Genomic DNA, 15,960 nt, shown 5'->3' on the forward strand with positions numbered 1-15,960 from the left:
ACTGATAAAAATTAGAATTTCATCTTAATATTATAGGATAATATTAAATATTTTGTTATTAAAATAAAAAATTAATTAATTAATAGTACTAATAACATGTAAAAATCATATTTTAGTTTTGTTCTTTCCAAAAGTCAATTCTATCTAATTACACTCCAATGTTAAACCAAAAAAGATATTTATCCTTTTAACCTTGATATGAATTACGAAAGCGGGGAAGTTATAAATAATACTTTAAATTCTTACTAATAATTCAACTAGGAAAAAAAAAACTTGTGGTTGATTTTTTTTTTTTTGACATAAAATGATTATATGTTTTAGAAAATAAAAAACCAATAATAAGATACTAAATAATAATTTATAAGTTAAATCTTATGCACAAATATTTATAACCTCTTCAAATTGGTAGTACGTCACCAATTTTGAACTAACTCAACCGGTTCTCAATATTTTAAAATCAGTTTCCTTTTTTTAATTAAACGAATCTAACCTAAATTGTGATTAATCTTATCCATTCGAACTTAAGGTTTCAAATGTAATGTTTTAATGTTGGATGAATCGTGGCAGTTCTTTTCAGCAACATATACAATATCTCAAAAAACATTACTGATTGGAAAGTTGTAAATACAAGAGTCAGTAATATGGCAGAAAAGGCCACGATGCTTACATACAAACTAGTTACAAGCTAGAGTTTGCAAATCGCTTCATTCAATGACAGATTGAAGCTGAAACTTAAGCCTTGAGTACAGTATAATTAGACTGCGCACCTACATAAATAAAAACTTCCTATCGGCTATCACTAAAAGCACTCTACAGCATCTGAGGGCATCCTATCTATTGCCATCGTTTAAGGGGCTTCGCCGAAGAAGAGCTACTGGCCGTGGGTTTTTTAATACCTATATGTAAGGCAGGAAATAAGTAGCAGAACAACCAAGGGAGATAGAACAATGAGAGTAAAATAGATATTTCAATTTTGGGAGACATAACGGAATAAAATGGGTAAGTTAATTGAATGTACATACTTGACAAAACCTTCGAGGAGCTTTTGTTCAATGATAGCCTAGAAGGCCTTGTCTGCACTCTTGGCAGGACTTGACAAGCTTTAGGAATTTTGGATGGCATAATGGGCCTGCATTCAAACAAATCAATCAAACAAATTTTGGATGGCTTGGTAACGTAGATAACAAGGATTTGAACAAAAAGAGCAAACATTGCTGTAATATCTATACTAGAGTAGAATATGCCTTACTTAACACACACACACAACTCACTTTTCCGTGCTCTCAGCTGGAAAGTTGTCGATTGTGCCATCCTTAGCTGGTGTGATTTCAGCTGCCTTCTCAAGTTCAGGGAAAAGAGTGTACTCCACAATACTGCTGATTGAACCATCAGTTTCAGTTCCCATTGAAAGCCCACCATCAGATATGTCACTTAATCTCTCCTCCGAATTTGCGTCTCCAAATCTTAAGAGGTCAATGTCCTCATTTAAATTTTGATTGATATCTTCTCTAGGTAACTTCAACCTCAGGGAGCTGGACTTGTTCCTAAAATCATCCATTGATTGATGAGAACCAGCTTCTGAATGCTTATCACTGTACTCCGAGCAGTTATCCATGTCAGAAGCTTCTTTTTCATTGACTCCAAAGCTCCTTGTTCCTGAAAGTCTCATGCGATGTCGGGGAGTCCCTATGGAATGTCTCCTTGGAGATGACGATCCATGTCTTAGTGAGATCATACCAAGCTTTGGACTATTATGATTAGCCTTGAGCAACTGTAACTGCTCAATCTCTTCATCCTTCCTTGCAATTGCATCCTTGAGAGATGCCATCTGCAAGACCAATTCGAGTCAGTGAGTGTGCATCTGTAAATGATATTGCAACATCAGCTTAAGCATTAAGCTCACAGATTTCATTACGTAAGTATTAGTGACTTAGTGGGACAAACAAATTTCTTCAACTGGCTACAAGATAAACCTGGAAGAAAGCATACACCATTTGCAGTGGTTAAGACAATATCACAAGGGTCTGCTTCCTAAGCAGTAAAAGTGTAAAACAACAGGTTATATAGAAAGATTTTAAATTTTTCTAGTTTTATTTCCCCTATATAACTTCCTAATCCAAAAGAGCACAGTTGTATCTAGTGTTTCATAAACCATTCGATGCATAGATACATACTTACCAATCAAAACTAAGTTTCAATTTAGTGCTTCATGAGCCCTATTTACAGATGTACTAGCTACTGCATAAGAGTAAAAATGAACTAAAAAACAAAAATCCTAATGTCTAATATCTAGTGTTTTACTGATAACATGACATTCGTACCACTTCATAAACTAAAATATCTATGTAAATGCAATCAAAATTAGAAATAACCTGCTCCATAAGTTCTCTAACATCCCTTCCCTCTTTGTTGCTACGAGCAGCACCTAACTCGACACCAGAAACCCTTTCAGCAAACTTCAAGGTGCTTATAGTTTCAGAATATGAAGCAACATCAGGATTAAGCTGTACAAACATAAGGGTTTTTGCTTGACCACCTATAACATATGAGGAACAAAGCTATTGCAATTTAGTAAGCCATAATTACAATTTACAATATGTTTAAAGCAAAACAGAAACATGAAATCAAATAAAACAAAACTGTAAGTTGATATCAATACAACAATTACCTAACGAACTCTGCAGAAGTTGAGTCAATTTACTATTTCTATATGGCACATGTGAACTCTTTTGTGCTAGAGCAAATATCACATCTCCAAGTGCAGATAGTGATTTGTTTATATGTTGAGCCTCCTTAAGCCTATCTCCAGTTGCTTCAGAACGGTCCACTCTTTCACTTCCTGCAAGATCTACAAGATGCAAACATCCACGCAACAACGTGTTGGTCTTCAAATCCGTTCCTCGAACATGAACAGAGAGAACACTATCACATAGTTATGATAATAAAATGAGATTTACATTTTCACTATCAGAAAAATGACAAAAAGAAAATATTTGAATACAACCTGTGTGATCTACTACTTCTTTCATTCAAGGCTGTGGCACTGGTTGCCCTATTTGTCAACCCAACAGTCATCAACTCAAGAACATCAGTCATTGAATTCACAGAATGCATACTGGCATCAGGAACAGCCAACCCATTTGGTTGGGCAGTATTCCAAATCCCAAGTGTGTGCAAATCAAGGAAACAATACCTGGTATATTTTTCTGTGACAACTAGCACAAGTAAATGAATGGTAAATAGAACATAAAAAAGCATGAATAAGAATGCAAGCTTAGTTGTGAACATAGAGTGTCACATAACTTAAAATAAAAAGGGCAGCCCAGTACACAGGAATCCCACTATTTTGGTCTGGAAATATATATTAAAAAAGGGAAAAGGATATCTCTTTTGAGGACCATTGCTTGATAGTAAATCACGAACTTGTTCATTATAAATTTCAACCATTTGAACTCCAACTTCATAAACAATAGAGCTTCTCCTACTCTGGGAGATATGGAAAAGATCATGAAGAGCCCGATAGTTGACTCCCCAATCTGATTTTGATGATAGGCCAGGTCCACTCTAGTAGAAAAGCAGTTGCTAAGTAAGAATTCTGAAATAGATATGCAATGTAAATAAAGTATTAAACATATATAATGCATACCATTGTATAGGTCTTTCCTGAGCCCGTTTGACCATAAGCAAATATACAAACATTGTACCCATCAAGAACAGAACGAATTAATGGTTGAGTGTCCTTAAATACTTCCTCTACAAAGAAAAATATTGATGTATAAGTTAAACATTATTATTTATTTCATCAAGTCCAAACATGTAATAATAATAATAATCATGAAATACAAAAGAAAAAAGAATGCAGTACCTTGACTTACTGCTTGACCAAAAACCTTATTAAATTTAAAAAGCTTGCGACTCTCTTTTCCTTGTTTAAGAGGATTGCTAACAATTAGTTCTCCATCTTCACCAACAAACTCAATTGTTGTATGATTTTGACTTTGCCCCGGAAGAAATGGTCTAATTCGACAATATACCCTTATATTACCTATTCATACATGATTTAGAGATAAAGGAAAAATAAATCAGTTCAGCAACCAACCACAGGCTCACAAGTAGCATGACTTTAATATAAGCACTGTATATAGTATATACCTTTCAAATCTTGAACTTCATTGTACAATTTCCTATTTTCTGCTAAAACTAAATGATAATTTTCAGCAGCCTCAGCTAGACCTTTGAGCTTGATTCCTATATATGCACATCTTGTAAGTGTTGTAAATACACTAATCCACCATATAATAAATATAAATGAAAGTCATGAAAGGCTTTAAAAAATGTATCCTACCAAAGTACTTGAACTCCTCTAAGTAGCTTCTTTTTGTTTTTATCACGTCATTTTTTATAGACTTCATGGAAGCTCTCAGTTCCTATAAAGCATCAAATTATATGATATAGCACAAGAAAGAAATTAACAATATAGGAAACAGCAATCCAAAGAAAAAGACCTGGAAAGCTCCAAACTGGTAATTAACGTAAGTTTGATAGGTATGCTCTTTATTCTTCCAATTCAAATATCTGGATTCTGAAAATGCCTCCAGTTCTTTCACTTGCTTCCTTGCATCTGCAAGATGACGCTTAAGTTCCTCTATCCTTTTCTCATATTCAGCTTTAGATTCAGTAGCTTGCAATTCTAATTGTGAAACATGTTCTTCATATGTTCTTTTGGCTATTTCCAAATCTTGCTTCAATTCAGAAATTTCAATTTCACTACGAACTTTTTCTTTCTTTAATCGAGAAAAATCCTGTTCTTCAAGTTTCTTCTTCTCCTCAAATTTTGCTTGTTCATGCTGCAAAGCAAACTGAAGATACAAATGAATGAAGCAAGTTAGTAGCCAATGGAGATCACATTTATAATTGAAAAACCTACTTGTTATGTATTGTTAGCTAGTCATTATAGATAATAATTGTACATTTAAACATTTTAATTGCATAAAATATCAGTAGACAAGTTTATAAAAAACTAGTTATGTGTCTGATCAATAGACTTTTGCTGCATCAAAGATATGCAGTATAAGTGGCATCCCTATCATTTTAAACTACTTAGGCACAAAAATTATTGATTATTCACCAAATCAAGAACTTTACTCTAAGATGCAACATAAAGGAGCCACACCAACCATGTAATATTCTTGAATTAAGGGAAAAATTATAAGCAATGATAATAATGATGGAAATAAAGGGTAAATTTAACAAAAACAAGGATCTATATTGATAGTTTGTTCCATTATCTTGAACTTGGATAGGGTTTGAGATAGGTTTGCACCTTCAACTGCTGAACCCAACTTGTAACAATCTGTAGAAAGTGGAGACAACTTTAAAATTAAATTAGCAGATAATAATAAAAGTAAAAAAAGAAGAAAGTAAGACACACCCCAGATCCATCAACAAAAGACAAAATACCTCATTCTCTTCAGTTGTCCCTATCGCCAGGGTTTCAAGTGCATTTATTCTTGTTTGGTACTTTCCCTCACGAGCCTTGAAAAGATTGTTTTGCTTCAGGTATGCAAAAAAGTTAAATGGTCATTGTTAAAGAGCAACTGAAAAACTGACATTGTTTAGGGAAAATATGCATAAAGAAATATAACGTTACATTTTTTATGCTTTCTGCTTGATTTGAAAAACGCATCTCAATTACTTGCAGAATTTTTCTCAACAGGAATGCTGCACGCTGAGCCTAGAAACATACAAAGGAAAAATTGAACTATTTCTCAGTGACAATCAAATTTAATTGTTCTAAAACATTAAAAATAGTATTATGCATTGCTAATTGTAGAAGTACTTAGTCCACTTACCTGAGGTACGTCTCCATTCTTCCTTTCAAAGATATCACTGAGGATCCTATTTCCTATATTAAAAAGCAATTGAGTCGAGACACTCTGCAAAAAAAGATTTCACTAATATATTAGGATCACATGAGTCAACAGCAAGAAAAAAGTGCATATTACTTAATGGTATAAGCCTGAAGAAAGGGAAATTTTTATCGAGACAAACAAATTAAGTATCTCATTACTTACATCCAAACTGTTTGATTTTAACACATCATTAAGTTTGGCATCTGAAAGATCCACATGCAATCCTTGCTTCAACTGGAATAGTTCGTTAGACTTTATTCCAATATGATATATGGAACCGATTCCATCTGGATAAAGAAAACAAAAGTATAATATAACAAATAAAAATGTTTTTATAGGGATAGCAACAACATAATCAAACAATCAGGCTATATCCCATTAAGAGGAGTTAGATACACAAATCACATTGCATCATTAGACCCTAGCAAAATTTAAATTTTCAATAAATCTGTTGAGAGCAATGAATTTTTTAACGGATCATGATACCTGATACAACAGAACCATCCACAGCTTGTTGCAATTTGGAAGCATCCTTGAAGCAACTATCTGTGTCATCTAAGGATGTTTGTTCAGACCGGTCCCACCTCTTTCTAGAACAACTTTGGATATTTTCTCGGGCAGCATTATAAGCAAAATGAGTTTTCAGGGTCTCAAGGCACTGCAACACAGGCATCATGGATCCCTGCATACGTTCTCAGGCCACAGGAGTAAATAATTAAGACAGAACTTACAAAGCATAATAAACAAAAATGATATTTCAGCATCACATTTAGACAATGCCATCCAATCTCTTTTATTACTCACAGTCCAGTCCAAGCAAGTAAGAAGAAGAAGAATAGTTTCAACATCTTAAGAAATCTAACTGAAGTATACATAAACCTCACAACCATAAAATAGTAAATATCACAATCAAATTATTCAGAGGTTCTCCTTCTTTGTGTGACAAAAGGTGAAATAAATTTCCCATGTACAGATGAATTAGGTATTTATCAAGCCAACCCTTTAATCTAGGACAACCAATTAAATACAAAGTTATGACTCAGAATGTTTTCAAATTACATTGCACAAAGGAATTTCTTATACCTGCTCCAGGTCTGACAATTCAAATCCAGACAATCCCAATTCATCTAAAGCCACCAGAAACCTTTCAACACCCACTGGCTCATTCAAAGGACCTCTTCCCTGAAGTTAAAAATGCATTCCTTAGAAGAAAGAGGACAAAAGTAAATAATCTCTAACTTAATGTCTGCACATTAGAAAACAAATAATATTAACATCTGCACACTGCCATATTCACAAGACACAAGGGAAAAAAAAGTACATAAGTATAGACCATAATGACAGATAGTCCTACTACCTCCACTGAACCAGGAACCAAATTCTCCAAAATGCTGCACAATACAGATCCATCCCTCAGCCATTCCCTCAATTCCTCCTCTGGAGTTTCTAAAGGGAGATTAAAGTTAGGAAGCACAGCATTTATCCATTTCACCAGAGATGCAAGCTGGCTACCTGAAATCACATTAAAATTTAGTGTTGCAAAAATGGTTAGCAAGGAATGTAAACAACCATCTCAAGAGACAGAAGCCGGCAGTCCATTTACCTTCAAGTACACCTCCTGAAGCTTCTCTTTTGTTAACAGCCCCCCAAGGAAACCCATTTGTCTTCTCAGTTCCCCCTTTCCCCCGTCCCTCCTGCTCCCACTGCATGCTCGTCTTGAATACTCCTTGCCCCTTGGATTAATTATACCAACAGACCCACAAGACAGAATTTCAGTAAGCACAAACTCAATCCAAACAAGTTAGCAGCATTAATATTTATAAAAATAAATAAAAGATTAACGCATTAAGTTTATACTAATCAATCATTAAACTTTTTTATTTTAAAAAGTATGAAATTAAAGAATGTTTGTTAGAGATTAAAAAAGAATCTCCCTTCCCCTCTCTTCCCCTCCAAAATCTGTCACCCAAACACACCCTAAGTAGAGTAGAAATTAAAAAAAAATGCTTAAAAATCAATCAAGAGAGAGATAGACCAAGAACATCAAAGGAAGAGAATGATAATAATTATATGCTACATCTAAGTCAAAAAAACAAAAGGAATTGAGGAAATTCTTCGCTAAAATAAGCTACATTAAATAATTCAGTGTCAGTTCAGCATAATATCGTTGGCCTTCAAAAAAGTGTTATGGCTCAAACGATTCCTAATGAGCTGCAACTAGGAGAAACCATGGAGAAAACCGATTCGAGGAAAACAAAGTATTAACGAACTAAAAACTTCAAATCAGAGCTACATTATCAGCTAACACGCATTATCATTTAACATTTACAAACCAATTACGCAACGAAAGAACCTAAAACAAGAGAAAAGGGAGCAGATCGGCGCGAACCTATCTCGGGGAAGCAATGTAGAACAAAAGTGAGGGAAAGGAAAGCCACGCTTTAGAAGACAGAGATCAAATCCAATGAAACAAGAACAATTTCTCGCAGCACAAAATGTGGATGCAATTGCAATGCCAGTGGATCGATCAAAAATTGCAGAGAAACTTAACAGATTTGAAAATTTTCTGTTTATGAAAGTAAAAAAAAAAAGAAAAAAAGAAAAAGGATTTAGGTGGGAGATTTTGAGAGTGTGTGGAAGAAAAGAAGGTTAAGTTGAAGCAATGGGCATGGCTTTTTCTTTCTTCCTTTTTTTTTTTTTTTTCTTCTGTGTTTGTTGAGTTGTTTTCAAATGAAAGCGTCAGGACCTGGAAATTTGGAAAAATTAGGAAAGTGTGAAATGAATTGGATTACAAGCCAACTAAAGAAATTTGAATCTTTAAGTTTTTAACTGCTTCTGTTCAACAATAATCGTATTAAAATTATTATTATTATTATTAATATTAGCATTTTTCTTTTATTCAGTTTTTATGATATTGACGCAACCTATTTCTCGAATGCCATTCCCGCCGGCCTCTTTTCCTTTCTTAATTTAAATTAAAATAAAATAACATCAATCTGTCTCTCTCAATTAGCCCATCATCTTTGCGATTAGCCAAATATACTTACGTTTATTATTTTAATGAGATCGAAAAAAAATTTAAAAACACAGACATTAACCATTAAGATGACAACAAATATTTGAAAACGATTGTATTCGATATGTGATAAGGACAAATTTTAGGTGCACAACATTATATTTTTTTATTAATAAAATTTACTTTTTTATTACTTTTAATTTTTAACGTCAATTTTTATTATATATAATCTATCAACATAAAATTTAATTTTAAATTGAAACGTTATATTAAAGATATAGAAATTGCGTATTAATTGTAAATATGATATGTTAGTGGCACACACAAATGACTCCTCCGTTAAAAGTAGGAAAAAAATTAATAAAGTGATATAATACTATTATTATTTTTATAATTTTTTAAATTCTATGAAAAACTATTTAAAGGTTCAATTGTAATTTTCATCCTTATAATTTTAATTATCTCTGTCGACATACTTTGAGTACTCTCTTAGTGTAACAATAACTTCATTTGAGTACTCTAAAAAAAGTCAGGTTTGGTATGCATAATGATTTAATGTTATAAACATTTAGTACATGATATATGGAAAATTATATCTAATAAAACATTGTTTTATACTTAGGCACGTATTACATATTACATTATCAGATAATAATAATAAAAAAAACCAATATTCTTACGAATGTATGTTACATTAACGTGTTATTTTATCTAAATTATAAATATATTACATGGAAATTAATTTATTTAAATTATGAACATTTATAGTTCAGTGAAACTAACTCTCCTAATATTTATCTAAAATATTTGAGTTGTATTTTTTTAAAATATGACATAATAAAGGAAAGATTTGGTTAATTTTAGTCTTTAGTGTTAAGTTTAATCATTAATAAATAGAATTTTTTTATAAAAAATATAAAATTATTGTATTGAAGTTATAAAAATATAATAAATATTTTTTTAATAAAATATTACTATTATTAGCTGTTTATCCTTATCTTTAAAGATTGAGGTTAACAAAATTCATAAAAAATAATATATGGTATATATTTAGTAAATAAAAAAAAATAAGTTTGCAACTCAAATGTTAACAATGTTATAATATAAATTTATATCTAATTCATGAAGTCTCATAGGAACTTTGAAGTTCAAACTATGGATATATGTGCTTCAACTTTAATATCATAAATATACCCACAAAAATGTTCGGTATAAACAGATTTTTCAAAAAGATTTGGTATAAACAACATTAACAAACATGGAATGTAAGAATTTAAAAAGATGTCATGACATTTGATAAACTGAGAACAACTTTAACTAATAATTTACACCCTCTTATTATGGGAAGAATACGTATCGTATCATCGTTGTCTACTACGAACCGATGACGCTGTGTTTGTTGTAAAGCTATTCGAGGAATTAGTGGTGCAGTGTGCTTATTACACATGGCTTGACATGCCAGGAGCTATCAATATTTATGGCCTCCTACTGTTGGTTTTTTATTTTACGAAAAAAAAAGAGGATATGTATTGCACTGCATGCAACTTTAATTTTATTTTTTTTACATTTATATAAGAATTTGGTTATTCCTCCTTACCAAACAAAGGAGTAATAATCTTAGAGGATTTAGATTTCTAAAATTATTATAACTCTAAGTAGTGTTTTATATAACCATCATTTTTGGTTCGAAGGTTTATCTCACGGAGTCACGGTTATATATGTTTATGGAAATGTTAGTTAAAAAAAAAAAACATTAGATTATTTGCATATGCCCTATGCAATTCCGAGTCTTTGCAAAAGTGGAAAAAAAGTTACGGAATTATTTTAAATGAATTACATATAATCATTATAAAGTGGTCCTCTCCTCACTCTTTTGGACCACTAGCGATCTATTTTTAACTTGATATAACAGGTAATATTATTATTTTATAATTTAAAAACTTTACAGAATAAGTATTAATTTTTTTAAATTACATTTCAACCAAAATCTTTATTTTCTGTCATCTTATTTCTCCAAAACACGTAACACTTAAAGTTGTCGTGTCCCTGAACACCCCCACAATCAGAGTCTTTTCCCGCTTTGTTATTTTTACAGTCGTGTTTATTTAATCAAAATCTTTTAATATCTATTTTGTTATAACAAAAATAAACATGTGAGAAGAAAGCTAACAAAGAAAAAATGGGCGTGCCTCACCATGAGTAAATGAAGGTGCTACAAATTGGAGTTTACAGCTACCTCAACTAAATTCCGACAAACTAAGATTACGATTTAACGATTTGACTTGTTCTAATCTCCCAAACCCCATGTACTTTAAGGTTAAAAAATATGAAGCATCGTGAACATTTGTTTTGGAATGATCAAGAGAGAAAAAACACGTTACGAAGTAAAGAAAGAATACAATTATGTGGAATATTATTTCTACTTTTTACTTAAAGCTTTTATAGGAAACACTAAGCTATCTAGTCACGTGTAATAGTAAAATATGTAAACTTTATTTTTAACAATAGTTATAAATATTAACAAAAAAATATTGTAAAGATCATGCAAGTAATGCATTTTTTAATATTTTAAAATATATTTTTAATTATTGACTACAATTTTTTAAAAATTATATAAGTTTCATTCTTAAATTAATATTTTTTTATATTTTTGTAATTTTAATAAATTTTAGTTAATATTTAAGAATGTGTTAAAAATATATTATTAACATTCCTCAAATATTATTTTTTTAATTAATAATTTTTCACCAATAATAAATAAAGGATACAATGATTTTTTTGAAATAAATAATTTATATTTAAGTATAACGTGTTTGGTTTTGTATCAAAATGTAAATCCATTCCGGTTTTAGGGTTTATGTTAAAACGTAATTGAATGTGATTTTATTAAATTTTCAAACATATATTTAATGTGTAACAAAGTAAAAAATGATTTTATCTAATAAATTAATGAGTTTTGTTAACATTAATTTTTATAACTGAGTTTTAAGTATTTACAAATAGAAAAATTTTATAAAAAAATATATAGTTATTGTATTTAAATTATAAAAATATAATAAATATTATTTTTTTTAATAAAATTTTACTATTATTATTTTTTTATTCTTAGCTTCTAAGGGTTGACATTAATAAAACTCTAAATTAATTATTTATAAAATAATTAATTATTTTTTTATTTTTTATTCGGTCTAATTTAGATCTGACTCAGATTATGCATTTAGACGTAGTAGATAAATCTATCATTAAAATTTTTTTACATAAATAAAGACTCAAATATAAAATTTTACTTAAATAATATTAAACTGTTTCTTACTCAGACTAACTTCCTTTGATTAAATTAATTAATTTTAGTTAACAAATTCTATAATATGTAAATACAATTTAATTTATGAAATTTCATGGTATATAACAATATATGTATTATTTTGAAATTTTTTTTTTATAAAACTTAGATACCTTATAAGCATTTTAGAAAAAATAACTAGATCTATGTATTTTATTTTTTCAGTATCACTTAAATAAAAAATTAAGTATCTGTTAGGAATTTATATTTCAACTTGAAAAACTTAAGCAATTTTTAAAACATTTTTAAAACAACTAAAGATAAATACATCAATTAAATTATTTCATTAATTCCTTTTATTAAATTATAAAAAGATACAAATAATTAAATTAAATTAATAGTTACAATTTTAAATAATAATTTTCAATAAAAAATCTTAATTTCAAATTTTCACCCATAAAAGTGAATTTAATTGAGTATGGTTTTAATATAGCTTTTAAAATTATATGACTTCAATATTTTAATTAAAATTAATTATTTTTTAATTTTACAAAGTAATATTCATTTTATTTATTTTTTAATAGAAGCGGATAAAATTAACCTTATTATATAAAGCGAGTTCTTAAAATCTTTGGACTTTTACAAATTTATAATTATTATCATATAAATAACGCAAATTACTCAAAAAACCGTCATTATTACTAAGCTTATGGAGTGAGTGATTAGGAGGATCTGGATTGAAGAGAAGAACAGCAGTGGGTGGAAGGTAATCTAAATATTGAACGATAATCTTAAGCAACACAATCCGTTTCGTGATTCGTTTATTGGAAGAAATTGAAATCGAAATTGAAATTAAAATTGAAATTGAAATGGGAGACAGAGAAACAGAAACCCCAATCGCAGATGGCAACAACCAGAGCGAAATTTTCAGAGCCATAGAGGTTGTGGAGAGAGATTCACTGGCCATCGCTCAGAGTTTCACTTCGCTCTTCGCTTCTCTTCGCTTGGCCCTCTCCGAATCTACCACAACCTCACTCCATCACATGCAATGCTTTACCGATGCCACCGGTCGCCTTCAGGAATCTGGTACTTTTATTTCTCAACTGTTTCTTCATCTCACTATTTCAAATCATTAACATTTATCTTTGCGCTTTGCAGTGCTTGATGCAGCAACCAAGGGGAATCGGTATATAAACTCATGTCTCAGGTATTTTTCTCTTCAACCACAAATTAGTTTATCATTGTTATAAGAATTTATTTGAGGATTAGGTTTGAAGTTGCGTAGTTCATCCGTTATTATCATTATTATTTGGGTGCAGATTGAATGAAGAAATGAAGCGCATTGATGATCTCGCATCTCAATTGTATCCAATTGCTTTGCTATTTGCTATTAATTTGTTTTACCCTTTTTTTCGTGCATCTTGACTGGCTAAAATTCATCCAGCAATCTTTTTCTAATGTAGTGGTCTTTGTGTTATTCTGGAATGTTTATATTTACCATAAGCTTTGTCTAAGATACCTCATGGGTTAAATAAGAACTAATGAGATTTTGTTTGTAATAAAATAAATAAAAGTTGATATAATTTTCAATAAAACGTCCTAACTTCATTAGTCTAGTTAGCATAATGTTATTTATATCATGGGATAACTTAGACAAACCATTTACTATATTAAATTCAAGATAGAAACCGTCTAAAGTGTGCAAGTGCTGCTGCATCCACTGTTAATTAAAGTACCCTGTGAACTTAACCCACTTTGATTTAACGGTGAATACACCCTTTTGTACTTAAAGACTGGCTCTCTCTCTTTTTCTGCCTTATTTGATCTTAGTTTTCAATTGAATCCTTATTCCTTAATGGTTTGAAGAAAAATCCTACGAAAGCATGTAGATGCTCTGGACTCCGCTGTTAACAAGCTTCTTAATGTCTCCTGACACTTGGGGATTCAGTCCTGCATAAGGTTTGCTTCTCTGTACCATCACAAATTCTTTAAAAAGTTGAAAAATTTATGTATCTGTATATTGTCATTTCAAGGGTTGTGCTGGGATGGTGATGAAGTGCAAGTAAAACAACATCTTTTTTTTTTGGCAGTTAATATGGAAGTTTCCTCTCCCTAAAGTAAACAAACAAGGGATAGAGTTTACAGACTGATCCCTGTGTTACAATGTGCATGACACAATTTTTCTAGTGGACAGCATGGTTGAAGTTTTAGATGTTGATGGTTTATGCCTATGCCTTTTTTAGGAACACTCGTGTTGTTAATACTTGCTTGGATATAGAACTCTAGGAATAGAAGTACTCAGAGAGTAGAGTGGCATATTTTGATGCGTTATTTTGTTCTGAAACGGGTGGTATAAAACATAATATGCTTCTTGTTGAGCAGCCTATATGCCATTGCCCATCTTGCAGATAGATGAGGTAAGATAAGCTGCCTTTACTTTGTCACTCGCGGAAAGGAAAAAGTGTGAAATTAAAGAAACAAGAAAGATGGAATGTCTGGCATGTGTAAGAATAAGACCTTTTGACTGACTAGTCTTGAATTCTATGTGTTGAACTAGCGAACATATGAAAATAAATATTTCGGGCCCAGGCTCATGAATTTCGTCTACAAGTTTACTTGAGCAAGTGTGTGGATTCCACCTGCTGGCTGCAAGGCAACTTGAGCAATTTTTCATATAACGTGCTAATGCTTGGAAGTTGGAAGCCCCAACGCCATTTGAATCATTCTTAATTAGGACAGACAACCCATTGTTAGCAAAGCTGCGATTAATGTGTAACTTACATCTTTGATGCTATGTGGGCAAGTATGAAGCTTGGTTATTGGAAAACAGTGTATATAATAAATTTGGGTGTAAATAATAAAATGCGAAGGTTCTGAAAGGAGAAATACACCGTGTAAGATGTAATAGAATTTGGATCGTTTTGCTTTTCAGTAGGGGGGAGTTGGGTGAGTCATCTTGTTACAGATCTGATAAGTATTATTCTTCTCTTATGTAAAATCACATAGAAAAGCTTTTTTTCTTTTTTCCTTTTAACAATAAATATTAGTGCACGTGTTTCATGTTCTGTCAAGTTAATCCTGAAGAACTGAAGTTGGGACTTGGGAAACGTTTTCATGCTTGGTACATGGCCTTGGTAGGGTTAACCTTTACGTCATTAAGTGTATAAAGCCTGGAAGCTTAACCGAACCCTCTTAAATACTATATGCCCGAAGCATAGTCAAGAAAAGAGGCCCAAAAAAAGGGTCAAGGAAAGAGGCCGAAATATATTTATGAACAGAACTGAATAAGAAAAAGAACTAAAACAGCCAATAAATAAATAGTGTCAAAATGTCGAAATAGTGAAGGATAGTGTTGTGGTCTTGTGGACGCTACATTTCCTGATACATAAGTTATTGACTTCTAAGCAAGAACCTTATAATCAATTCGCTGCTATCAGTTTATCTTTTGCAACATAAGCACCGGAAATTCAAGATTTTATTTCATCATTTCATGATTAAATATTTCGAGTAATACACAATGTTTCAACAACTGGAGATCACTCACCAAATGAAAAAAAAAAGAAAACATGTTGATGAAAATTTAATATTTAAAAAGCTTATCGCATAATTAGGCTTTGTTCATATGTTTAGTACGCATTTGAATTGACGTATTAATGATTATGAATTAACGTTTACTTCATCTTTACTAATTATAGCTTCTGTTTGGCTTAACGTTTATGTGATTTTAACATGTTTTCAAGCATGCACTT

At 31.1% G+C, this 15,960-nt stretch overlaps 2 protein-coding genes across 5 annotated transcripts; one reads left to right on the forward strand and one right to left on the reverse strand.

The window, feature by feature from the left end:
• Positions 1-648: 648 nt before the first annotated feature.
• On the reverse strand, positions 649-7,299 carry LOC113853765 (kinesin-like protein KIN-14J). The gene is made up of 20 exons (XM_027484366.1): positions 7,270-7,299; positions 6,996-7,094; positions 6,399-6,594; positions 6,075-6,199; positions 5,853-5,936; positions 5,651-5,728; positions 5,461-5,553; positions 5,324-5,353; positions 4,506-4,859; positions 4,346-4,427; positions 4,153-4,248; positions 3,866-4,045; positions 3,647-3,753; positions 3,399-3,564; positions 3,005-3,206; positions 2,669-2,922; positions 2,373-2,536; positions 1,272-1,828; positions 1,023-1,129; positions 649-896 (listed from the first exon to the last, which is right to left on the reverse strand). The coding sequence occupies exons 3-20, from the start codon at positions 6,586-6,588 to the stop codon at positions 835-837; spliced, it is 2,931 nt and encodes a 976-aa protein (XP_027340167.1). The 5' UTR covers positions 6,589-6,594; positions 6,996-7,094; positions 7,270-7,299; the 3' UTR covers positions 649-834.
• Positions 7,300-12,904: 5,605 nt separating this feature from the next.
• LOC113854905 lies at positions 12,905-15,259 on the forward strand. 4 transcript variants are annotated; one of them, XM_027486230.1, is made up of 6 exons: positions 12,925-13,297; positions 13,370-13,418; positions 13,531-13,575; positions 14,078-14,174; positions 14,310-14,328; positions 14,455-14,947. In XM_027486230.1, the coding sequence occupies exons 1-4, from the start codon at positions 13,081-13,083 to the stop codon at positions 14,142-14,144; spliced, it is 378 nt and encodes a 125-aa protein (XP_027342031.1). In that variant the 5' UTR covers positions 12,925-13,080; the 3' UTR covers positions 14,145-14,174; positions 14,310-14,328; positions 14,455-14,947. The 4 variants fall into 4 exon arrangements, with proteins under 4 accessions (XP_027342029.1, XP_027342031.1, XP_027342030.1 ...); XM_027486228.1 differs by having other exon boundaries at positions 12,905-13,297; positions 14,078-14,170; positions 14,302-15,203; XM_027486229.1 differs by having other exon boundaries at positions 14,078-14,170; positions 14,245-15,259.
• The last annotated feature ends 701 nt before the right edge of the window (positions 15,260-15,960 follow it).

The sequence above is a fragment of the Abrus precatorius genome, unplaced genomic scaffold (genome assembly GCF_003935025.1).
Source record: "Abrus precatorius isolate BTA unplaced genomic scaffold, Abrus_2018 Scaffold11, whole genome shotgun sequence".
NCBI classification, from domain to species: domain Eukaryota; kingdom Viridiplantae; phylum Streptophyta; class Magnoliopsida; order Fabales; family Fabaceae; genus Abrus; species Abrus precatorius.